Source organism: Cydia amplana, chromosome 16 (assembly GCF_948474715.1).
Source record: "Cydia amplana chromosome 16, ilCydAmpl1.1, whole genome shotgun sequence".
NCBI lineage: Eukaryota > Metazoa > Arthropoda > Insecta > Lepidoptera > Tortricidae > Cydia > Cydia amplana.
Genome location: NC_086084.1, coordinates 12590467 through 12615895, shown reverse-complemented (window position 1 = coordinate 12615895; position 25429 = coordinate 12590467). Strand labels below are relative to the sequence as shown.

General features: G+C 40.2%; 1 protein-coding gene across 1 annotated transcript; it reads right to left on the bottom strand.

Annotated features, from left to right (window-relative positions):
• Positions 1-8246: 8246 nt before the first annotated feature.
• On the bottom strand, positions 8247-9931 carry LOC134655029 (uncharacterized). Its single transcript, XM_063510488.1, has 2 exons — positions 8436-9931; positions 8247-8358 (listed from the first exon to the last, which is right to left on the bottom strand). The coding sequence occupies exons 1-2, from the start codon at positions 9634-9636 to the stop codon at positions 8309-8311; spliced, it is 1251 nt and encodes a 416-aa protein (XP_063366558.1). The 5' UTR covers positions 9637-9931; the 3' UTR covers positions 8247-8308.
• Between the last annotated feature and the right edge of the window lie 15498 nt (positions 9932-25429).

Genomic DNA, 25429 nt, shown 5'->3' with positions numbered 1-25429 from the left:
AAGTAAGTTTGTAATTCCATATAAATATATGCTATTACAGAGTTACTGTTGCAGTTCCTACAAATAGTAGGTAAAGTAAAGGTACACTACGATGTATGTACGATGTGAATACGAATAAAGATGTGTTTAGTTATGATATGTGTATACATAGTATGGGTATGAGTACCCGAAAAGAAGGACTGTCTACAAAAAGAGATGAGATCCCATCAAAAATATTACATGTAAAAAGGTGCAAGTCTCGCAACGATTCTACTACAAAAAAGTTTTGACATGTAATGCTAATGTGAAACCAAGTCGGTTATTTTAATCAGTGCCAGGGGGTGTTAAAACCGTATCAATAAGATATATTTAATTTGTAATACATATACTGACTTGGCAATCGCACATAATGCTTTACTCGTACCGTACTCGTAAATACGTGTAATGCTCAAACTGCAATTAGTGCTAGCGTTATGTTCAATTAGAATTATTTTTAATAGGTGACGATGATCCTTATGTCATTATGCAGCCGTGCGATGGCCCAGTCATTATGCGTATTACAAATTAAAGATATCTTATTGATACGGTTTTAACACCCCCTGGCACTGATTAAAATAACCGACTTGGTTTCACATTAGCATTACATCTCAAAACTTTTTTGTAGTAGAAGCGTTGCGATACTTGCACCTTTTTACATGTGGGTAATGTTTTTGATGGTTATAATTGACTAAAGCAGACAGTTATAATTCAGTCAATAAAATATCGACAATATTATCGACAAGTCCCTCGCACTTCTACGTTTACTTAAAACTGACATCATGTCGTTCACGGACAGGGTTGTCTGTGTTTGTTCTTGTATTTGTGTGAATATAGTTTATGCTAGTGTTTGATAATTTTGTCGTGTGCGTGTGTAGCGACGCATGCAAAAAATGCATTAGTGTTTACATTATTTGTGTGCGTTCCTCGCCCCCCGCGCCGAAAACGGCAGAATTTTTCACATAGAAATTAGTGCGTGTCACCACTCCATATTCGCTGTGACAACCAATTTCAGAGCAATCCGCCTAAATAAGTTCAACTCGATGTCATAGTTCGACAGCCGTTCGAAATTTTTTTGTTAAAAATAGTTTTTGAAAAGATTGTGCATCAGAAAGTACCTATGTAAGTAGCATAAGAACCAGTTATCTTTATTCTGTGTTTAAAATATCAGAAATTGGCTTGTAATTATACGTTCCACCATTTATCACATTAAAATTTGACTAAGTTTGAAAGTCCGTCTATTATGTTGAAGGCAAGTCTGTCCTATGCGCGACTTTCGTTAAATCAGAGATTACCAACTGTTTTTGCGACTAATATTATAACGATTTGATAAGGTATCGACAAATCCTCTTGACACTGCGCAATAGTTTCCTAAATTTTAATCTCAGTAAATTAAAAGAAACGAATAAAGTACCTACATTTTAAAATTTCTATTGGTCTTTTATTTCGGAAATCCAAAAAATAATTACGTGTAATTATTAGCCATAAAAGGTTTACACCCCATTTTCGTAGTATATTAGCCGGACTTGCCTTTATATTAGAAAGATTGCGTTTATTTCGAATCAGAGCCCTATATTTTAACAAGTTGAAAGTACACTTTTCATTGTCTTGATTCATTCTTTTTAGGAATTCGACTACGAACATATACGCACCCATAGATTGGCTGATATCATTACTAGACGGACTTCCCTTAAACTACAAGGGAAGTCCGTCTACTCGCCGATTTTTAAAAAATACTAATGTTCTTGCTTAATTTATGATTAAAATGATCTGTCACTATTGCTAAACGATTAATTATTAAATTCTTCATCGTATGCGATTATAAACGGTAACGTAGGTGAATAATTAACGCAACTAGATCACTGCAAAGTAAAAAAAAGAAATAAAGTCTTGCCCGCAGTGACCTTATAGCAAATTTCATCGTTATCGTTGGAGCCGTTTACGAGATCCCTGAAATATATACATGATATACTTATAAAAAATTGTATAAGACTGCATGTTGATTGCACGCTTTGGACTTACCCGTTGACTGTGATGTCGGACAAATTTTGTACCTAGGTTTTTGTTGTGTATTTGTTTTTGTGTTTCCTCCGTTCTAGATTAAATAAAAGCATCTAGTATGTGTAGTGTAGAACATGGTCTAATAAAACATGGTCTTCTCTTCCCAGAGTGTCACTTGCCTACGTCACAATAACATTGCCACTTTATTTCAACATAACATGTTACATGGGTACATTATATCTATGGTTAATAAGTTAAAATATTTCTTTATAATTTAATAATTTTCATTTATATGTATTTTATCTTAAATTTTACAATAACACGTCATTTTTAATTATTCGTTAGCAATATCTTCCGATTCACGAAAGAAATTTCAGACGTTCGGGCACGGATTTAGAGTTAATAAACTGGATCGAGTACATTGACCAAAAAGTGTGTCCACATGAGAAGTCAAACTAGAGCCCTGCATCTCGTTCTAATTAGGGTGACCATAAGACATCTGTATGTGGGATATTAGGATAACATAACATGGAATATATCAGTAGGGTAGGGTGTGTCATTTTGTAAATAAAGTGAAATTTTAAGTAGTCAGGGTTTTTTTTCATTTGTAGTCGGCCTCTTTCGCACTCACTCATGGTATGTTCATAAAGGTAGGCTTCCCTTTTGTCCACTTCAGCTTTTTGAAGTGAAAACTTCTTTAGCGGCACTGGGCACTTTTTGAGGTGAGGAAAAAATGATAAACTCGAGACAGCGTACGGCGATCACGTGACCGTAAGGGGCGTAAGGCGATCACGTGACCAGAAGCCCCGTAAGGTGGCCACTCATAATTTAAATTGCATTTAAATCAATAAAGAAAAACTCAATGTTATTTGACATTTATGTTGCGGACTCCTTTTCAAGACTCTTTACCTATGTTCAAATAATTTGACGTTGTCATGGCAGTATGTAAATAAACATGTCAATGAAAAAGTGTGATCTTATTTGAGAATGATAATAATATATAATAAATAAATAGAATACCTCCGCTAAACGTATGTATCGTTTTACCGGGCGTCGGTAACATAGTGAGGTGAGTTTTCATTTCTATCGGCACTCCCGGAGTGCAACCGTTGTTGCTTGTTTTAAGTGTAAGCGTCATTGAAGATCTGTTTAGCAAATATGACGTTTTTTTAAAGTTGGTGCCTTTTTTCTATTGACGGAAATGTATCCTATCTATAAAGAATCGATTGCATATATTATATTAATTATATAAACAATTTGACACACCTTTTCCGTAACAAAATATTATGTATAAATGAGAGTCTGTAATATTTAAGGATGTAGCGGAGTTTCACCTTTAGGGGGATGTAATGATGACCTCGCTACATGGATCTCTAAATATATTAAGCACAGTATAAAATAGCTACTGCAATGACCATGAATCAACACTCGATGGGCGCACAATTCCATCTCCTCTCAATCTCATATCTCTTGTTATGAATGTAACCTCAACTCTCTCAGGGAAAATTAGAAGGGCCCCAAGTCCCGTGGCTTATATCGGTGGATGCACGGCACAACTGAATCTCCACAACACAGGAGAACTCATCGTGCATCCCGCAACTCATATACTCATGATATACTCTCATAATCTCGTATATCTCTCAACTCATAATATGCGATGAGTCCCGAGGCGGGAACCATTTGGTCCCCGACGAGCCTCCACAACAACCCCTACAGCTCATCCATCAGCCTCCATAATGAAACCTCCAGTGACTCAAACCGATAAACTCTAGCCACCTCACTTGTTACATTCAAACTCGAGCTACACATAAAGAATATCAGACAATTCTTCAACTCAGCTCTATCTCAAGGTCGTCGCTAATTCAAGGTCACTGCAATATCCATATATATCAAAATATAGATTTGTTTAGCTTACCAAGAATCTCCTGTACGTGATGCACGCGCCACGGCGTCACACCACCTCTTACGTACCAGAAATTCAGACGACCTCTCTCAACTTGTCTCAACTCGGTTCCCGCCATCTTCTCCGCTGTCACCCATGACACTAGCCGACCTCGATCGCCAGTGTTACCAGTGAAAGTACGCTAAGAGTGACAGATAGGATACATACCACAATAACAGACTTCGCGATCTCCGCGACACTCGCGAACGGCAAAAGGGTTACATCAGTAGCGTCATTAGCTGACGCGTCCATTCGGCTATTCGTTCTCTAGCCCAAATGGCCGCATTCCTCCTTACTCTTGTCGCTTCCTCTGGCCGTTCTTCCATAACACTTGGCTCTCTCACTTCTGCCTCATGTGTATCAGCAACGGGAGCTTGCTCAGTTTGCGTAGGACTACTTTCGGAATCTAACACAGAAACTTCTTTCTCGGTTGCCGACTCGGTAGGGATTGTTACCTCATTAATTTCTATCTCGGGCTCGGGTAACACTATCGTTTCTGATGCTTTTATGGGTTCTATAATTTCAACCATCTCACGGTGTTCAGTTGGTGTCTCTGCCTTCTCGTTGTCTTGTGATGGTAATCGTGCATAATCCGTTGGGCCGTACGTATCAGACTCTAAAGGATACAGATGGGCTATGGATCTCGTAAACTCTGCATTCCCAACTACCACTTTGGCTGCTCGGCACTCACCATCACGGCTTCGGATTAAACTTGAGATTTTACCAACCTTCCAATTGATTCTATTTTTGGAATCATTCTTAATCTGTACAATGTCACCGACTTCTGGAGACTTCTTTGATATCACTCGCGGTTGTTTATGAGAGTGGCTGAATCTGTCCCGCAGACTCGGTAGGTATTGATTGGTGAACATCTCTCTGTATTCGTTAAGAATCCTCTGACCTCTCTTCCAGCCTTCAACCAAGTCAACTTTGGTATTGGTACCTTGTGAGGTCCCCTCGCCAAGTTCCGGGTTTATTTCTAGACACTGACCTAGAGACAGAAAATCAGCTGGTCGCAGGACTCCCTCTGGATCGGAACCCACTGCAGTCAAAGGTCTCGTGTTCAATACAGCCTCAATCTCCTTCACTACTGTATGCATTTGACCGTCTGTTAATAAATGCTTGTCAAGTGTTCGCTTTAAGCAGTGCTTTACCAGTGCAACTAATCTTTCGTAAAAGCCGCCTTGCCAGGGTGCAAGCTGCGTGATGAATTTCCACTTGATATGTTTCTCCTGGCAGTATGAATGGATTAGTACCTCACTTGTCAGCTTGAACTGTAGTGCATTGTCCGATATCAATATTCTAGGTGGTCCTCTAGCCGCCACGAAACGCCGTATCGCTAGCAAGCACTCCTCAGCCGTCAAAGCCTTGACCAACTCCAAATGTACAGCACGAACTGCTAAACATGTCATAAGACAAATCCATCGTTTTTCTCTACCAGTATTTGTTTCCACTAATACCGGACCCAGATAGTCCAATCCAGTAAAGGTAAATGGAGAACTATAGTTAACTCTTTCACTGGGTAGTGCAGGTGGTGGTGGCAGTTTATAAGGACCTCCAGAATACTTCTCACACTGCGAACATCTCTTCAGAGCTTTCTGTACTTGGGCACGCCCATGGGGGATCCAATACTTTTCGCGTAATATACTTAGCGTGTGTGGAACCCCAACATGGTAGTTGTCTCTATGCGTCTTCAGAATTATCTGGGTTGTGAAGGGCGATTTCTTCGGAATCAGAATGGGATATCTCTTATCATACGACAAATTAGCATTCGCGAACCTTCCTTTACATCTTAAGATCCCATCTTCGTCTACAAAGAGACCTAAGTTTCGTGACAAACTGGTTACCTTTCCTGAAACTTCTTCTGAAAAGAATTTTCCTTGTAACTTCTTTATCTCAGTCACTGTCTCTTCACACTTCTCTTCGTCTAATGGGTTTTGCATAGAATCCAAACTTTCATGAAGTGCAGTGGCTGCAGGATTATCCTCCATTTCAGAAAAGTTAAGATCACTATCTCGGTCTTCATAGCCTTTAATTGTCATCTCTGGACCATCCACCGTGTCCAGAGCCCTCCCGGCCAAGCACATTTCTTCCTTCTTCTGCTCCTTAGGCCAATCACGTTGGTCTTGTAGAAGGAAATCTGGACCATGGAACCATAGATCCTGTTTCTGATGCCACAATTCCGGTCTGGTAGCTATGTCTGCAGGGTTCTCTTTTGAGTTGACATAGCGCAGCTCTGAACCTAAGATGTCCTTAATTTGCTTGATCTCATTGACTCGTCTCGATACAAATGGTGGAAGTAATCTACTAGATTTGATCCAAGCTATGACAACTTGACTATCCGTCCATAAATATATCTTGCATATATTTAGGTCTATGTGGCTTTTAACATACCTCAGAAGTCTACTTCCTATCAGATACCCTAGCAACTCAAGTCTAGGAATTTTGAGATCACTTTTGTCTTCTGCTGGGGTTACTCTGGATTTTGACATGAGAAACGAAGTTGATACTTGCTTTCCAGTTATGACGCGCAGATAAACAACTGCTGCATATGCATTCATAGATGCGTCAGTGAAGCAATGTAGCTCATACTTCGTACATTCCGACTTTGAACCACTTGCGACATGTCTTGGCAGTTCTACGTTCTTAACAGCTTTTAAATTCTCAATTATGTTCCTCCATGATGTTGACAAGTCTTCAGGCAGAATCTCGTCCCATTTTAACTTCCTAGTACAGATCTCCTGGAACAAGAGTTTTCCTGGTAGCATGAGTGGTGACACAAACCCGCATGGATCGTACAGACGTGCTAGCACTCTCAAGACTCCTTTCTTTGTAATACCTCTGTCTATGATCTCGCTCTCAAAGGTTTCGTTATTCAGTTTGAGCTTTAAGGTGTCATTTTCCAAATTCCATATCAAACCGAGGATCTTCATTTCACTTTCCTGTTTAGCTCTCTTTTGCTCGGGAATCTTGTCTACAAAATCTTTGTCGTTAGACATCCAATCTCGTATGTTCATTCCTAATTCTTTGAATGAGTTTGTAGTTTGAGCATACAAATTGAGAGCCTCTTCTCTTGATTGAACTGATGTCACTAAATTGTCCACATAACATTTATCTGCTATCACTGGAAGAAGACTTTTGTTAGTCCTTGAAAGGTGATATCGAATTGTTGCCGCTAAGAGGAAAGGACTTGATATCACTCCAAAAGGCACTCTGCAGAACCTGTACTGCATGATATTGTCTTCGGTTAGTTCCCTTTCCAGATCTTTGACCCAGAGAAACCTGGTCACATCCCTGTCCTCTTCTTGTAGACCAACCTGAAGAAAAGCCTTTTCAACATCGGCGGTGATAGCAATTTTCCCAATTCTAAATTTCAGTACCAATCCTGTAAGGTCTTCCAGCATGTTCGGACCTCTGTATAAGCACTCATTCAAGCTCTTCTCGTTTTTCAGCTTAGCTGAAGCATCGTAGACCAGCCGGCCTCTTTTTCCCTTCTGTTGAACCATATGAAAAGGTAGGTAGTGAACTGGATGGTCAGCAGGAATGGTAGGATCCACAACTTCTATTATGTTCGCTTCAAGCTGTTCCTTTAAGATTTCCTCATACTCTGTCATGACTTCTTTATTTGACCTCCGTAATACACCCTTTAACCTTCCAAAGGCAAGTCCAAAATTAGTAGGCAATTTAGGTGGATACTCTATCCACGGCCACTTGACCTGGTACCGTCCTTCACTGTATTTGACAGTATTGTTAAAGTGCTGCACGGCTTCTTCCTCACATGTAGTTTTTGGAGAATTGCATATCCCGATGCTCTCAAGTGACCATAAAAATTTGACATCTATGGTACGCAGAGGAAGATCTGGTTCTGTAAAAAAGTCTTGATTGATTTCATGACACTGGCAATATGTAGCAACTGATAGAATGTCCCTTTCTCTGTTGTTAGTAGCACTTCCTGCGAGGAACCAACCAAAATCAGAATCTACCAGATAAGTATTATTTCCCAAATCAACACTCTTTCTGATAAATGAGAAGTATAAATCATTTCCAATCAACAAATCGATGCCTTCACCAGTAGAAGCATCGTCCGCCCAGATGTCTATCATTGGTGACTCTACCTTAGCTATGGGTAGCTCTGCGGTGATGTATGGAACTATATTCACTCTAATCAGTCTTTCAACATTACGTTTACTCACTACAGTTATTGTTGCATATGGGCATAACATTTCTCTGGGCTTTTCTGATCCAAAAGTATAAATCATCAAACAATCTTCTCCATCAGATTTAATTCGTAATAATTTTGCTATTTTGTTTGTAATGTAAGTTCGTTGACTTCCAGAATCAAGTAAAAGTCTAATGCTCAGACTTCTCCCCTCCGCTGTCCTTACTTGGGTTACTGCCGTCTGTAAGAAATTGGATGGTTTATTTAACTGTACATTAACTGAAGTAATGTTTGAAAGTACCATATCACTAGCCTCACCCCTTTGCACCTTCTGTCGACACAGTGCTCTATTATGCATCCTAGAGCAATGTACACATTTTCTCCTTCTTGTGCACTTGGAGGCACGGTGTCCTATTTGGAAGCACGCATAACACCTATCTTTCAACTTCCCAATCCTCTCTTTATATGTGTTAAATTTGGTACAGTCCTCACTATAATGTTCTTCATTGCAAAATATGCACATTCTCTTAGGGCGTTTCTTGCTAGGTTGAGTTGAAATTGCTTCCCTCTTTTGTTGCCATTTCCTTTTCTTTACAGCTCCAATCTGCAGTGTTGCTGTTGAAGCAGGTGTACTCATCTCCGTTGTGTCACTGGACTTTACTGGAATCACAGAACTCTCCATGTTTGTAACAACCGAACTCTCCATGGCTGTTATTACAGCATCCAAAGCCTTCCGGATTGCAGCAAAAGAATCATCGGTTGACATAAGCCACACTTGGTATACTACTCTTGATGGAAATTTATTAAGTATAATAACTCTAAGGTGACTAGCATCAACTTTCTCCCCAAGAGCCTCTAATACCCTAAGGTGCTTCTCTATATTGTTCAGAGTACGCCTACAATCTTCAGGTGAATCCTTAGCTACAGCTAGATTTTGCAAAGCATCATTGTGAGCATCGATGACCTTCGTAGGTTTACCAAAGCGGCTATTGAGAATGTCTACCGCAATCGGATAATTCATGTTAGTAGTTTCCAGACCCTCGACTGCTTGAAGGGCTGGTCCCTCTAATGACGCTAGCAAGTATGATAGCTTCTCAACGTTGGCAATGTCCTTATTATCAACATTAGCTGCGAATTTATCCCAAAAAGTGTTCCATTTTAGAATGTCACCGTTATATTTCCCTAACTCTAACTTAGGTAGACGCGTTCTATGATTGTTTTCCCCTTCATGGCAGTATAGTTTTATTGCGATTTCTAATTCGGTCAGCGTGTCCTCCGCCTTTACTTGCATATCTCGACATTCATTGCAGAAATCTTCTTTTATATCCGTTGCGCCAGACAAATATCTATCTAAATCTGTTGTGAGCGATAACAATCTATTTTTAACGTTTATTCTCACAGCAATTATCCTGTCCCTTGCTACGCCAGTTTCAATGCTGTTAAGGGCCTCTGCGGCTCCCTTTAACGCTTCTGCTAGCCTATCTAGGCGCAATTGTAATGTGGAAAGCAGAAAGTCCATTTTGTACGCAATGCGAGCTACCGATACACTTTATATGCTTCTATATCTTATGAGTATCTTGCATTTTGTTTGATGCTAATCTGCAATGAAAAGCGTTCACTTGAAGTCGAGTTTAAGTACTATAAAAGTTTGTTAATCTTACATGAAATTGCAAGTGCTTTATTACTTCATAATGAAGTCGCCTTAAATCTATTACTTACAAAAGTTTATTTAGCAGTCCACTTCGACACTTTGGCACTCCTTAATTAAGTAATTGCACACTTTTATTAGTTTTTCACTTCTAAAACAAACTTTTCTCACAACACACGAAAGAAAAACGGGTAAGTTCGCAAAAGTAAAAACCATAGACTTAAGTAGACTAAACTTCATTCTTAAACCTCCTCTACACGACCAGACCGATAGATCTATCATACCGAACCGTTCCGTACCAAACATAATAAATAATCCGTGACGTAAATAATGTCCGTAGGGAAAATAAAACAACAAGGAAATGTTTCAATATATCTTTTTTTGTTATAAACTAACGAGGAAACGCAAAATGTCAAATTTAGTAAATAAATTTGACCATGATTACCATGAATATGACCGAACGTAAAAAGTGGCGTGTTTCTGAACGTGTTCAGAAACTAATTAATGCTGATCTATGGAAAAGAAAAAAAAACAAGGAATCGTCTATCGGCCGGTTCACCGTGTAATAAAATTCTACAATCAATTCGTACTGAGCTCGAGACATGCACATTCTCTTCATGGCTGGGCAATATCACTGTCCATGTGTACGCACCACAATAGGTCATAACTATCCCATGTGTACGCACCAGCATGGGCATACCCAAACCAAAAAAAAAGTCAAGTTGAATAAAAAAATATTTCAACATTTAAGTACGACAACTCTTTTCTCATTCCAAACACGTGAACCGCAACCGACATATTTTTAAGCATTCTCCACCAAAACATGTAGCGGAGTTTCACCTTTAGGGGGATGTAATGATGACCTCGCTACATGGATCTCTAAATATATTAAGCACAGTATAAAATAGCTACTGCAATGACCATGAATCAACACTCGATGGGCGCACAATTCCATCTCCTCTCAATCTCATATCTCTTGTTATGAATGTAACCTCAACTCTCTCAGGGAAAATTAGAAGGGCCCCAAGTCCCGTGGCTTATATCGGTGGATGCACGGCACAACTGAATCTCCACAACACAGGAGAACTCATCGTGCATCCCGCAACTCATATACTCATGATATACTCTCATAATCTCGTATATCTCTCAACTCATAATATGCGATGAGTCCCGAGGCGGGAACCATTTGGTCCCCGACGAGCCTCCACAACAACCCCTACAGCTCATCCATCAGCCTCCATAATGAAACCTCCAGTGACTCAAACCGATAAACTCTAGCCACCTCACTTGTTACATTCAAACTCGAGCTACACATAAAGAATATCAGACAATTCTTCAACTCAGCTCTATCTCAAGGTCGTCGCTAATTCAAGGTCACTGCAATATCCATATATATCAAAATATAGATTTGTTTAGCTTACCAAGAATCTCCTGTACGTGATGCACGCGCCACGGCGTCACACCACCTCTTACGTACCAGAAATTCAGACGACCTCTCTCAACTTGTCTCAACTCGGTTCCCGCCATCTTCTCCGCTGTCACCCATGACACTAGCCGACCTCGATCGCCAGTGTTACCAGTGAAAGTACGCTAAGAGTGACAGATAGGATACATACCACAATAACAGACTTCGCGATCTCCGCGACAAAGGAGTTATGCACTTTGGTTTTAAATTTTGGCAATTTATTCTATAACAAATCTTAAATTAAACATGCCGAAATAAAGACGTAATACCTATTAAGTTAAACTTACTTTTACATTACCTACGTTAATAATGAGAATTATGTGAGACCGATTCACAACGTGCCGACATCATAGTCACCCTAATGAGTTTGACAATGTTGTCTTGTATTTTTATAGTAAAATGTAATAATTGTGGCTTTCTTGTGAAACAATATTCCACAATTAGCAATTATTTCACTCCAACAACCTTTAACACAACATTTCTTCAAAATTTTTAAGAAATTTCGCATTCACGTGTTTTGAAGAAATGTTATCAAGTTGGGGATACCAATTAATATTTAAAGTTACTACAAATTCTACCATACTAAAATTTAGGTTTTTTTTGCTGTGTATGCGCTTGGTTTAATCAGTTAATAATATTGGCATCATAATTATTTACAAATTACTTAAAAGATATCAGAACTGTAATCTGAATAAAGCACTAAAATTGTATAAGAAGGTAATTAAATTCAGTAGTTTATTGATATAATTTCTACCACTATGGTATCTTTTTAACATTGGCAACATGTGCGAGTGAGACACAGGGCTCGGGTTTTTCTATCTCAAGTGGACCGTTTTCTCTAGTCTGGTACGAACAACTTTCTGTCTCGGTGATAAGGTTCAAATTAGTATGGCAAAAAAAGTGACAACTCGCTCCAGTTTAAAAAATATAATTTCATGCGTTCGGGTAATTCTGTTTACACTACTGGCAACACAAGATAGCGCTGTCACATTTGACAATCCGCCATTTTGTCCCTGAACGTCATCCTTGTCGAACGCGTGTTAATTATTATTTCCTTCTCGCTCAGTGTCAGCAGTCGCAGTGTTTTCCAAACTTTTCACGTCGTAAGCTTGGTAATTAATGTTTTGTTACGAAAATGGTTGGCTGCTCTATTCGGAACTGTAAGAGTAGGAGTGAAAAGTGCAGTATAGATTTGTTTTATTTTACTATGTTTCTACATGAATAACTTAAAATTAATGCCGTTAAAATAATTTTCACCGTTGGTTAAAATTCTCCCACATTTTAAAGTTTGAAAACCTGTAAACAGCATGATGACGTAGGCAAGTGACAGTTAGGTCATTCGCGAATCTCGGAAGAGAGTACCAGGCGGAGTATATTATTATACCATGGTGTAGAATATGAAGACTTGGATGAGGTGATACTCCCTTAACTCGTAGCAATTGCTCGAATCCCAGGCGACGAGTAATTCATATTTGAAAATAGATTAGAAAGTCACGGAAAAGTCAACCGTGTGAACCTAGTTGCTACCACAAATTTGAGCTGGGATCCTGGGGATTTAGACAACTACTTGCCTAAGATACAAGTACCTAATTAAAGGAAACTGTTGAACTTAGATAAGTACCGCGAAACCATCCAATTAATCCAATTATGGTCCACAAGTTCAACACGTTATTAAGTATCACTACGAATCATTTTAGGGTTCCGTACCCAAAGGGTAAAAACGGGCCCTATTACTATGACTCCACTGTCCGTCTGTCTGTCACCATCAGGCTGTAACCGTGATAGATTAGAATAAGTATTGAAATTTTCACAGATGATGTATTTCTGTTGCCGCTAAAAACAGAATAAAATAAATATTTAAGTGGGGCTCCCGTATACACCAAACTTGATTGTTTTGTCGTTTTTTTCGTAATGTTACGGAACATTTCGTGCGCGAGTCCGACTCGTACTTGGCCGCTTTTTTGGTTTTGCCTTACTTTTGCGAAAATGTTGCCTTCGAGCAACAAAAACAAAGCAAAATACAAATTACATACAAATTATTCGAGTTCGTTTTGGCAAAGAGATTGGTTTTGGGCATCTTATCTTATATATCTTATCTTATTGTTTTCGGGGGCCCTTACGGATACACTTCGACCCATAGGGATCTTTTGTGCAATTACGCCCTAGAGAAGATTGGTTTTGGGCATAGTTAGGGGCTTTTGGGCTATAGGTAGTTAGTGTTTTTATTACAGTAAAACGTAGCAGGTACAATCGCCATCAGAAATATCGGACCGGCCAGTGTTCATAAATAAATTAACAAATAACACAATATGAAATATCTAAACAAAGATTTTTATCCAGCAAAAGGTTGAGCACTTTGCCTCTCCAAAATTTCTGGAAATTGTACATAAAGTAGGTAGGAAGGTCATACTCCTAATATTATTAATTTTTAGTCTCTGCCCGCGAATTCGTCTACATGAAATGATGATGATTATTTATCAACTGTCCTATGTCATTCCCCGCACTTCAAATATCCAACCCAATTTTCATTTTCTAAGGCTTAGCACGCACTGCGGTTTTTTTCTTGCGGTTGCGGTCAAAATGTAGCAAGTTGCGTGCGCGCGCTTATATAGAATGCCGTACGTTACATTTTTTGCGGTAGCGGAACCGCTTTTTAAAAACCACAGTGCGTGCTAAGCCTAAATCGGTTCCGCGCTTGAAGAGGTAAGTAAACAGACAGACAGTTATTATACTTTCGCATTTACAATATTAGTAGGGTAGGAATTTGTTTTATTTTAGAGTTGTTAATGTTGCTAAGATCACATTTCAGTTAAAACTGTCATTAAACTCAAGCGGTCGCTATGTTATTTTGAGGAATTTAGTTCCTCAAAGGAATTTCTCGCAGCTCTCCGTTGATACAAGGAATTCTCTTTCATTGTAGGTACCTACGGATTTTCTCTAGGGACTGCAAGGTGGGGTCCTTAATCAAGGAGTGTACAGGTTTTTAAAGGTCTAGAACCCACATGTGAGTGGGTAGTCGGAAGTTGCAGGTGTCGATGTGGATGTCGCATCTCATCCTCTAGCACAGCAAAGCAAATATCATATCGAACCGGCTTCGATAGCTTTGTTAAAACGTCTGGGTCGATAATATCAGTATCTCCGAAGTCTGAGGGTCTGAATTATGCACAAAGCTACGCATTTTTTTTTATTGACAAAAAACGCAAGTTACAAGGTAGGTGCTTTTTTTCCCTCCTACCTCCTCTGTTATTTTATTGCTGGTGTTTCTTTTCCAGCATTTGTCTCTATTCTTTTCTATTCTATCTTTTCTTTCTTTTCTATCTTTTATTTTCTATTATATATATTTAATACAATTTACAATATTATACAACTTACAATTTAATACACTTTACAATTTAATTCAATTTACAATTTAATACAATTTTATACGTTTAACAATTTAATACAATCTACAATATTATACAATTTACAATTTAATACACTTTACAATTTAATTCGATTTAGAATTTATTACAATTTACAATTTTATACATATAACAATTTAATACAGTTTACAATTTTATAAATTTACAATTTAATACGCTTTACAATTTAATTCAATTTACAATTTAATACAATTTACAATTTAATACAATTTACAATTTAATATGATTTAATACAATTTAATACGATATTATTATTTCTTTATTTATCTTTTCTCTTAAGTTAGGGTTTTTATAATATGAATATAAAAGTAAAATATAAAAACACTTACAAAACAATAAAAAAAAAAACATATAAACACATTATAAAAAACCTAACCTAGAATGCCGCCGGCAGCGGGGCAGGGCCCAAGCTACCGGTGGTCAGGGCCGCAGAGAGAGGAACCGGCGGACTATCCGCGCCGTGTCCAAGATCACCGCCTTCTGCATCCGGCCCTTGATCCAACCACCTAGCGAGAGTCTCCCAAGATGTTGGTCGAGACTCTTCGCTATTAGACCGTTCGCTGAAACAACTATCGGGACAATGATCGTCGAATCAACATCCCACATGGCGGTTATCTCGTGAGCCAAGTCTAGGTACTTACTGGACTTGTCCTTCTCGGCTTTCACGAGATTCTCATCATGGGGGATGGTGATGTCAACGAGCACGGCCCGGCGTTGCGCTCGATCTATTATCACAATGTCAGGCTTATTGGCTACAATAGTCCTGTCAGTGATAATAGATCGATCCCAATAGAGCGTGGCACGACCATTCTCGAGAACTGGCACAGGTGAATACTTGTAGTACGGTACTTCGCGGTCCACAAGACCGTATAGAAGAGCAAGCTGCTGGTGAATAATCCTGGCTACGAGATTATGTCTGTGCAAGTACTCGCCGTTAGCAAGATGAGAACAACCGGAAATGATATGCCTGAGAGACTCTCCGGGACGGCGGCATGCCCGACAAATGTCGACCGTACCGTCCTTCAGGATATATTTCCGATAGTTATTCGTCATCATTACTTCGTCCGCAATTGCACAGGCAAAACCCTCGGTTTCTCCGAAGAGATCCCCGAATCGTAACCAGTTCACCGACGCGAGCAGGTCCACATCGGGTCCCGTGAGGGCCTTGTAGAACCGCCCGTGTAGCACCTTACTCTCCCATGCCGTCTTGCGATCCGCAGTACTTAGTACCACAGGTTTGCGCCAGTTCTCGTTTGCCAAGGAGAGCGGCGTGAGGTTCCTGTCTACTGCCACCACATCACGATGCATCCCACACTGGTTGTTAAGGAAATAATTCCTGAGATTGTACACCTCGCGGTTGTGGAGATCCTTGGCGTTTAGGAAACCTCGGCCTCCACATTTCCGTGGGATGTACAATCTCATAACTGACGAGCGTGGGTGTAGCATGCGATGCGCGGTGAGCAGTGATCGGACCCTCCGATCCAGGGCGTCCAGCTCGGTCTGAGTCCACCTTAGTATGCCAAAGGAGTATGTGAGTAGGGGCATTACCCAGGCGTTGAAGGCGCGCACTTTGTTGCCTCCTGTTGCGTCTAGTGCCTAGTTCGTAGTATTTAGATGAATCCAGGAGATCTAGACTGCTGAATAAAACGATAGCGGACTGTAAACACTATTTTTAATTACTGGTAGTTACAAAGATGTTCTTATTATTTATAATTAATTTGGACGCGACGCGATATGTGTGCGTTCCGCGAGCCGTTATTTCGATTCTGCCCGTCCCCCCGCGGACCGGTCCCCGGGCCCGTCGCCGGCTAACCGGTCCGGTGACGTGACGTCATCGCTGTTGCTGTGGAGTCAATTTGATGCGGCGGCGGTATTGTTACCAACACCTCCTGACAAAAGACTGTTAAGAACTTTTGTGAGCCGACTGAAAAAGCGCTCCTTCACCGACCGTCTAATACCCTCGTCCTCAATACCCAACGACTGTGACATACCAAGGTATTTATAGGTTTCTTTATTATTTTATTATTACATCTACACATTTTATTTAATTATGTCAATACTTATTACTAATACACTATAATTTACTACAATATTTAAAACAATATTATGGTACCATAGGCACTTTGGAGCACGAGGGCGCACTTTAGATGCGCAGTTTGGAGCAGCGGCGCATTTAGGCGCAGCGGAGCCTTTTGGAGCCCCAGGAGAAGCAGCGGAGCTTTTTGGAGCACCCAGGAGCGCTTAGGAACGCATTTGTGCAATGGAGCGCATTGGAGCGCTTTGGAGCCTTTTGGAGCCCCTTGAGCCGGAGGAGCATAATGGAGCATAATGGAGCGCACCTTTTGTGGTTCCCATTCCGCTCCGCAGCTGGCGCATCTTTCCGCGCCTACCGGTACGTCTCCCCTCCCCGTCTCCACTGCCCCGCCCGTTCTCTCGCCCCGCTCGGAGCGGCAGTCTGTTAGGTGCGTCCGTTGAGTGTGGGTCAGTTTTGAGTGGGTGTAGCCTTCCCTGTTTTCCCCTAGTAAGTATTTACTTTATTTATCTTAAATTTTTAGGGTTTGTTTCTTTTTCTCTCGTGCTTTGTTCTTATGCCTTATTTATTCTCGTGTTTCGTCATTATAACTTAACTATTTGCCGCGTTGGAATGTTGTTTTCGACTAAGTGGATTTTTTACCCTCCTTATTTCGAATTGTTTGTGTGTTTGGTATGGCCTCGTACCTGATTGTGTATAATTTTTTTGTTTTAGGGCTTAGCCTTGCTGCCAACAGCGTGTCGCCTCCATCGTGTTCCCGCTTTCATTTTGTACAGGTAGGTAGGTTTGCGTTTTCCCCGTCTACCCGCTAATGCTTATGTTTTTTTGTTTTGTTTTTGTTTTGTGTGCTGTGTCGTGTGTTTTATTGACCGTGTGTTTCCTTCTTATTCTAGAGATATGGCTAGCTGGAACGATCGCAGCCGTGGTTGCCCTACCTGCCTAATGGCTGCCAAACTAGAGACTGCTCTCGAAGAGAACGCCCGACTGCGAGCCTCAGAGGAAAGGCTGTCGGTATTCATCAGCTGGGCCTTTCCAGCCCCACCGTCCAGGGTCTCCACGGGTGACTCAGGGATGATCGCCGGTTCGGACACCTTCGCCTCCTCCAGCACTGCCGGCCCCGATCATTCCGCCAGCTCAAGCGGTTCCTCCGGTTCTGCCAGCAGCTCCTCCGGTCTCCGCGGCAGTCCACACAATGCGTCCTCCGGGGCTCCGGATACAAGCAGCGGTGCAGTGGGGGCCTCTCCTAACTCCTCGGCGGCTGATTCTGGCCCCGCTGAGGTGGATGAACCTTTCTCCACTTCTTATGTTGCCGCCGCCGCTGAGTTGGAGTGTGAGTCCCGCATGGACGATGTCCTTGAAGGTGCGCCCCTTCCGCTGCCCGCACCGGTTCCCGGAGGGTCATCGGCCGGTCCCCTGGCAGCGTCCACTCCCCTGCGGAGCGTCGCCACCTCCTCGCGAGAGTCTTCTTTCGCGCGCCCCGGGAGCCCTCCTATTGGCCGCCGTCGCCTTTTATCTCGGATGTCTGGGGGTTTGCGTCTGGTATTTACCCCAGACATGTGCCGAATGGAGCGTATGATATCTCCCATGTCTCCCCCCAGTCCCATCATGGCAACCAGCGATACGCCTTCGGGGTCGTCCTCTTGCGGGGGGTTCCCCTATTCTCCCCGGACAACTGCAGCAAGCATGCGCAATCTGTATCGGCATGGTAACTCAGGGGCCAATAGCGCCAGCGTAGCGCCCCCATCCCCAGTCCTACCTGCCGGTCCTCCGTCCAGCCCTCAGCCGGCCGCTAGGCGCAGGGGCAGGCGAGTGCCAGTGGGCCGGCAATGCACCCTGTGCCCGTACTTCACCAAGAGCCGCTACATCGATCGGCACAATAGGGCGGGTAGGCTGAATGCACTCTTTTTGTCTGTTTACGGATATCACCAGATCGACGCCCCCGCAGCAACGTGCCCCCCGGCCAAGGTTCCAGAAAGGTTGAGCTAGGTAAAGCCCTTTGTTACAGAAGTCAGTGTCCTCTCCGAGACAATAGAAACTATATTAAGGAACATCAAATCTAGTATGGCTTATTAACTACATTTCCCATTTTGTTTTTGATTGTTATTTACGCATTTAAGTAAGTATTTTATCTTTAAATATTATTATTATACGAGTATGCAAATATATTACATACGATATAAAGACACATTTATAAATTATTAATAACTAAAATGTACCTTATATTATAATAGATTACAATTAAATAAAAACTAAATTATGGCATAGAGAAAAAAATACATAGAGTAGTGAGCACTCTATGTATTTTTTTCCATAGATCAGTTTTAGTACCCAAAAAGACTATTAGCATCTAGCATCGAGTAGCGGAACTATCAGTAGGTACTGCTACTTGACAATAGATGTAGCACCGACCGGAAAGTCTTATGCTGTTGAGATAAGACTTTCCGGTCGGTGCTACATCTATTGTCAAGTAGCAGTACCTACTTATAGTTCCGCTACTCGATGCTACATGTAGACACTGAAATTAATAGTCTGAACTGATGTATGGAGTGAGCACTCTTGTCTTACTATATTTCTATGTGATTAGGCTAACACAAATAGTCCCCCAGATCTGATCCCTGCGGAAGGCTGCCCATAATGCTGGCTACATTCCCCCTCTGAATGCCAACTCCGATTCTTTGGCCAAGGAATGAGCCATGGTCTTTTATATCTTTTAATTGAAGACTATTTATATTTTCGCCAGTAGTAGACGCCTATAATATTTTAGAGCTTCTGTTTACTACGATGTTGTTAAAAATACGTATTTCTATTATGCCAATAAATGATAAATTGTGATAATTTTAATAATAGACACCCACTTGTATTCCATCAATACCAGAATCCGAATGTAGGTACAAATATACATTCAACGAATCGGAAAAGGAATAAACACCCATTGTAGACGTTTTATTTCACGTCAATATTTATTTATAGGTGAAATGCGTGAGGGCTTAGAGAATTTACACACTGTCTGATCCGTTTTTAGGATCCTACATCCACAATGTCGGGCCACTATCCCCAGTATAGTCCCGTCCCTGTTTCAGCGGTCACGCACACTACAGCAAACGTTATGCCTACACATATTACCGCACACAAACAAAATTATCGGCCCGTCAGAAAGCTGAAATTGACCTGAAATTATCGGAAGTACATACAAACATGCATACATATCGATGGTGGAAATTTCAATGTCGCAAGGGAGACACGACAACATGTCCCTGACGACATTTGAATTTTCCACCGTCGTCGTCGTCGAATTTCACGCCTATTTCCCGGAATTGCCAAGCCGATATCATATAACGGATGGTCTCTACGGGAAAGACAGATGTCGGGGAGTGCCCTGTGGCATGATGTCCGCCTTTTTTTGGGTCCACGCAGATTTCTTAAATGATTAAATAAATAAATACATAATAAGACATGTGTTATACATTTTATTACTACATACCTATCTATCGGATCGGACAGTGTAAATCGCTCTTAGAGTTGGAGATTTCACATCGCAGATGTATTTAGATTTCCTCACGATGTTTTCTTTCACTGAAAAGCTAGTGGCAAATATCAGATACATATATCGGAGCGGCTAACACCTCTATTGTAAAGGCGTTAGTGCGCGTTCAGCTATTGTGAACAGCTTGGCCGCTCTGATATATCTGACAGTGACTGTACTAATATCAAATAAATGTATTTATTTATTTTACGGTTACCCGCATGTGAATAGCACGATATGATCTCGTGAGTAATTTTGCATTGCAACACCACTGATAAATTATAGATAAATTTTGCCGTCTTGGGACGTGTTTTAAATTAGATCATCAGGTATTATTAACTTCCTAATAAAATGTCTAATAACTTTACCGATAAACATTTAAAATATGTACCAACATTACCTATGTATTAGAATTCTACGATATACTTATTGCCGATTGTTTTTCAAGTTTTCATTATTTTTAAAAGTCGCTGAACAAATGTTGGTCAGTTTGAGGAGTATTAGCCTACAGTTTAATTTTTTGCTCGTATTACAGGGCACCCTCGTATATTTTGTTGCTCTCAAGTGTTACACATCTATTTTCGAGATGTTACGTGTCCCAATGTATGTACCCTTGAGCTATGCGGAGTGCAATAGGTACGATTCGGGACCTCTGGCCCGCGTATCGCCCGACCGCTGGGTTATCGCGCGACTCGCAAACAACATTACATCTTTAAATTATTAACAAGATTTTTGTCATCCTATAACACACGCTAATAAGTCGTAGTTTGTTTATCATTGTAGGCGTTTGCCAGTTAATGCAGCTGAGCGTTTCTTTTATTTCTTGCTATTTTTATATATTCTGACCTTTTTTGCCACTTTTGCTAGTTTAACTTAACTAATTCAAATGCCAAGCCAAACGCCGTGACGTGACCGTGACAAATTGTCGCGCCGGCGACGCGTCCTCTGTGTGTTCTGGCTGCCTAGCTGCTTAGCCAAGATGTCAATCGTTTGCGCTACAACGAAACGCTATCTGTCTCTCTATCGCACTAATATGTAAGAGTGAGCGTTTCATTGTCGTAGCGCAAACGATTGGCATTTTGGCTAGGCCCCCTGGTGTTTATTAGAACAAATTGATCGCTACGCTCACCGCGGCAGACAGGCCAATGCGAACGTACTCCGATATCAAATGTCATCTTTCTAAATGGTGTTCACTGATCGTGCATTTCGCTCATACTTGTCCGTACATGTAATAGCGCGAGCGAGACGCACGATAATTAAATGGCATAATTCAATAATTCTGATACGTATTCTGATAAAATGTCATTCAATAGAACTTGCTAACTATGTAAACAAACCGCCATACTAAAATTGACACTGAATGTCAATTTACTAGTAACTTTTGTTTACATAGTTAGCAAGTTCTATTGAATAACACTTTACGTATTATATTCGTACGTACGTACCTATTCTGGTACGTTCGAATGGGCCTGTCATGTGAATTGCCTATATAAATATTCGAAAAGCAGGGATGGAAACCACTATGAATAATGTTCACTATTCTATTGTGCCATTCGAAAGTTCCTCAAATCTTCGGGTAATAAATGTAAGATAAGGTCTAATATTGAGCACGTGACTTTATCATTGTGTTAGTTGCATGAACTGTAGGGGGCAGCACAAGAGCCCCCTGAACCCCTAGTGTAAATTTCATTCGATAGCATGACCATGTACGCGTTTGCGTTAATTAGGTTTGAATTTTGGAAACTCAAAATTAAACTTAACGCGTACGTTTATTGTGTTTATTCTCGCGAAATGTAAATGTCAAGCTTAAGTTTCTAATTTACGCCACAAGATGGCTCAACCTATAACTCGCAAGGTAGCGTACGTGAACTGTGTGCACCTGCTTTAACGTGAAGTTTATGTTTCCGATTTAGACCACAAGATGGCAGAAGCTCCAACGCGCACATAGTTTCTAGCAGCACTTATTTTACTTACTCACGTTTTACTAAGTGCTAGAAATAATATTATTATGACCTTAACTCTAACGTAACCTATGAACCTTATTAATCATGATTGCTGATCTCATCTGTTAGACTGGGAAATAATTTCTGCTATTATTGCATAATATGATAAAATGCTTTATTTTTCAAGTTTCCTATTTCCGGTATTATTATGTTCCGAGAAACTCAACATTTGATGTTTATTGTTTACAAGTTGGGTTTCGGTACCGGTACGGGAAAAACATCGCTAAGTAGGAAAGCCTCAAGGCTTCCCTTTTTTTATTTTCCTTATTTTCTCGTAATGCATGTTAATTATAAGATGTATTTTTTTTAAGATGTGTCACGCCGACTTTGTTGCCGGTCCCATATTGGGATACCCTCCTCCAATTGAGGGGGGATTTAAATCTTCTCGGGGCAGAGGTGTAGGGTTGGAGCCGGTGTAGCTTTATTTGACGTTCATAAGCGAATTGTAATTATGCCTACTTGAATAAACTATCTTTTATCTTTATCTCCGAAACGGAAAGGGGACGACCGGTCTTCCATACAAACGAAGTCCCATTTATAAAAGAAGAAAAATATTTTTATAAAATTAGATGTTTATTGGATTTCCACGACGCGACGATTCCGCAAATAATATGATAATAACCCAATCAAATTGGATCAAAAAATAAGAGCTCCGCAAACAGTTTTGTGCGGCGCTCTAAAAATAGGGGTTTGAGATTTTAATAGGTACCTACTTTCATTTAGTCCTAAATGTGTGTAATCCGAGTTTGCTCCATCCCAGTTGTGCATAAATTTTGGGAGCCTTGGGAGATTTTATAATTATTACCTATTATTATATATTTTTATTCAAGCAACATGGCTCATAAGGCTGTGAAACATAAACATTTAAAATTACAATTAAAATTAAAATACAAAATTGCTTAATTTAAGATATTACCTACTAAAATATAATCGAACGAGCGAGCGAAGCGAAGCGAAGTTCTTACATTCGACTTTGAACACGCGGCTGGCTAGCGGCACGTCTCGGCATTTCGATGTTTTTAAGCTGAACTGTCAGAAGATAGTTTGATACTCAATAACTTAAGTAAATTTGTTATAATTTAAATGAAATTGGGTAAACGTGTAGTCGAGGGCATTATATTTTAGTCATTAAATTATGAGTAGGCCCGATCAAGAGGTTATTGAGCTAGAAGAGCTTAGAAGGCAAAAAAGCTGTTTGTGAGAGGTCTTGCTATTCTGGTCATTTTTTTGCAAGAAACATGGTCGAGTTTAGTATCAAATGAAAGTGCTCGACTTACACTTTTATAATATCGTTTTTAAATTTACCATTTTGAAATAATTAGCAAGATAGAAATAAAATAGAATAAACATAATATATGTATTTGACATTTGACAGGAAATATTTCGGCTTAGCACAGATACAGTTTATTTTAATCTCTATGGTGGTGACTTAAATCCAGGGGAGGGACAGCCGTATACGAAGCCCTTTATTCGAAAAAATAGCGCCATCTATATTGCTTAACGCTAAACTTGTAAATGGCGCTTCAAAATTGATGTAAAAAAGCAAATCTTGTCAGTAGAAAAAAGGCGCGAAACTCAAATTTTCTATGAGACCATATCCCTTCGCGCCTACATTTTTTCTACTGACAAGATCTGCTTGGCCAACTATATTATACATACTACTCTTTGCTTAAATCAATCAGTTAAGGGCTCCACAGACCTTGCAATAAATCCACGCGATCTTTGATCCATTGCCGCCTATAGAGCGACATAAAATAGTAGAAATTAAATAAAATGGAACTCAAAAATGTCCATACTAAATTGTTGCCATGTGTAAGCATTTTACGTCAAAAATGTGACAGTTACGTAGAAAGTGGCGCCCTCATTTATTTTCTATTATTTTATGTCGCACTATACGAGTACCTAAGTAGGTGCAACAAAGTCAATCGCTATATAATTTTTGGTTACCCGCGAGTTCTCAGTTCGGGGCGAACTACTAGTTAATTAATTTAAGGGAAACATGTCATAAAAATGAAATAATAACAATTAAGATATAATTAAACAATGATTTATACTTGGTCAAGCAGATCATGTCAGTAGAAAAAGGCGGCATATTTGAAAAATGTAGGCGCGAAGGGATATCGTCCCATAGAAAATTTGAATTTCGCGCCTTTTTTTACTGACAAGATTTGCTTGACCAGCTATAAATAATAGTAATTAAAGTAAAAGTAAAGTAAATAATGTGTAAAGTACGAGGGGCGTTCAAAATATTCTCGGTATTGATATCTTACAACCTCTTCTAAAATTTCTTTCGTTACTGGCCGCTAAGGTTTATTCATTGACATTAAAAAAAAGTATAATTCGAAGCGAGATGTTCTTTTGTTTTTCTGCAATTGCTGAACAAACATGAACATCATGTGGGAATTGACAATGTTAACTAAATTAGAACATCGATGCGTGATAAAATTCTTGACAAAACAGGGTAAAAATCAAAAAACCATAAAAGAGGAAATGGATTGTGTTTACCGTGAGTCTGCTCCTTCTTTATCTACCATTCAAAAGTGGTCAAGCGAGTTTAAACGTGGAAGGGAGAGTGTTGAAGACGACCCTAGACCTGGCCGGCCTGTAGTAGCTACTTCACAAGAAAATATTGATAAAGTGGAAAAACTTATATTGGAAGATGGTCGAGTGAAGGTAAAATCTATAGCACAAGTAACCAATCTCTCTATTGGTACCGTACATGATATTATCCATGACCATCTTAATATGTCAAAAGTAAGTGCAAGATGGGTTCCGCGAATGCTGACTCGGCTTCAAAAAGACATGCGTCTAGCTTGTTGTTCCGATTTTATTGACCTGTGCGGTGAAAATCCTGATGAGGTGCTGCAAAGAATAGTTACTGGAGATGAAACCTGGGTTCATCATTATGACCCAGAGAGTAAACAAGAGTCCATGCAGTGGCACATTAAGGGTTCAGCTCATCCCAAGAAGTTCAAGGTCATCCCTTCAGCTGGCAAGGTCATGGCCACGATATTTTGGGATTGTGAAGGAGTATTACTGATCGATTATAAAGAAAAAGGTGTAAATATCACAGGACAGTACTACGCTAACATTCTACGTCAATTAAAGGATGCAATCAAAGAAAAGAGGCGAGGAAAGTTAACCAAAGGTGTTATGCTTCTGCATGACAACGCCCCCGTCCATAGTGCTCATATTGCCAAGGCAGCTATTGTTGAATGT

Excerpts from the sequence above, each read along its gene's own strand:
- LOC134655029 (XM_063510488.1), bottom strand. The coding sequence starts at position 9,636 with ATGGACTTTCTGCTTTCCACATTACAATTGCGCCTAGATAGGCTAGCA. Across the intron at positions 8,359-8,435 it reads TCGACAGAAGGTGCAAAGGG|ACGGCAGTAACCCAAGTAAG; the intron begins GTGAGGCTAGTG and ends AATTTCTTACAG.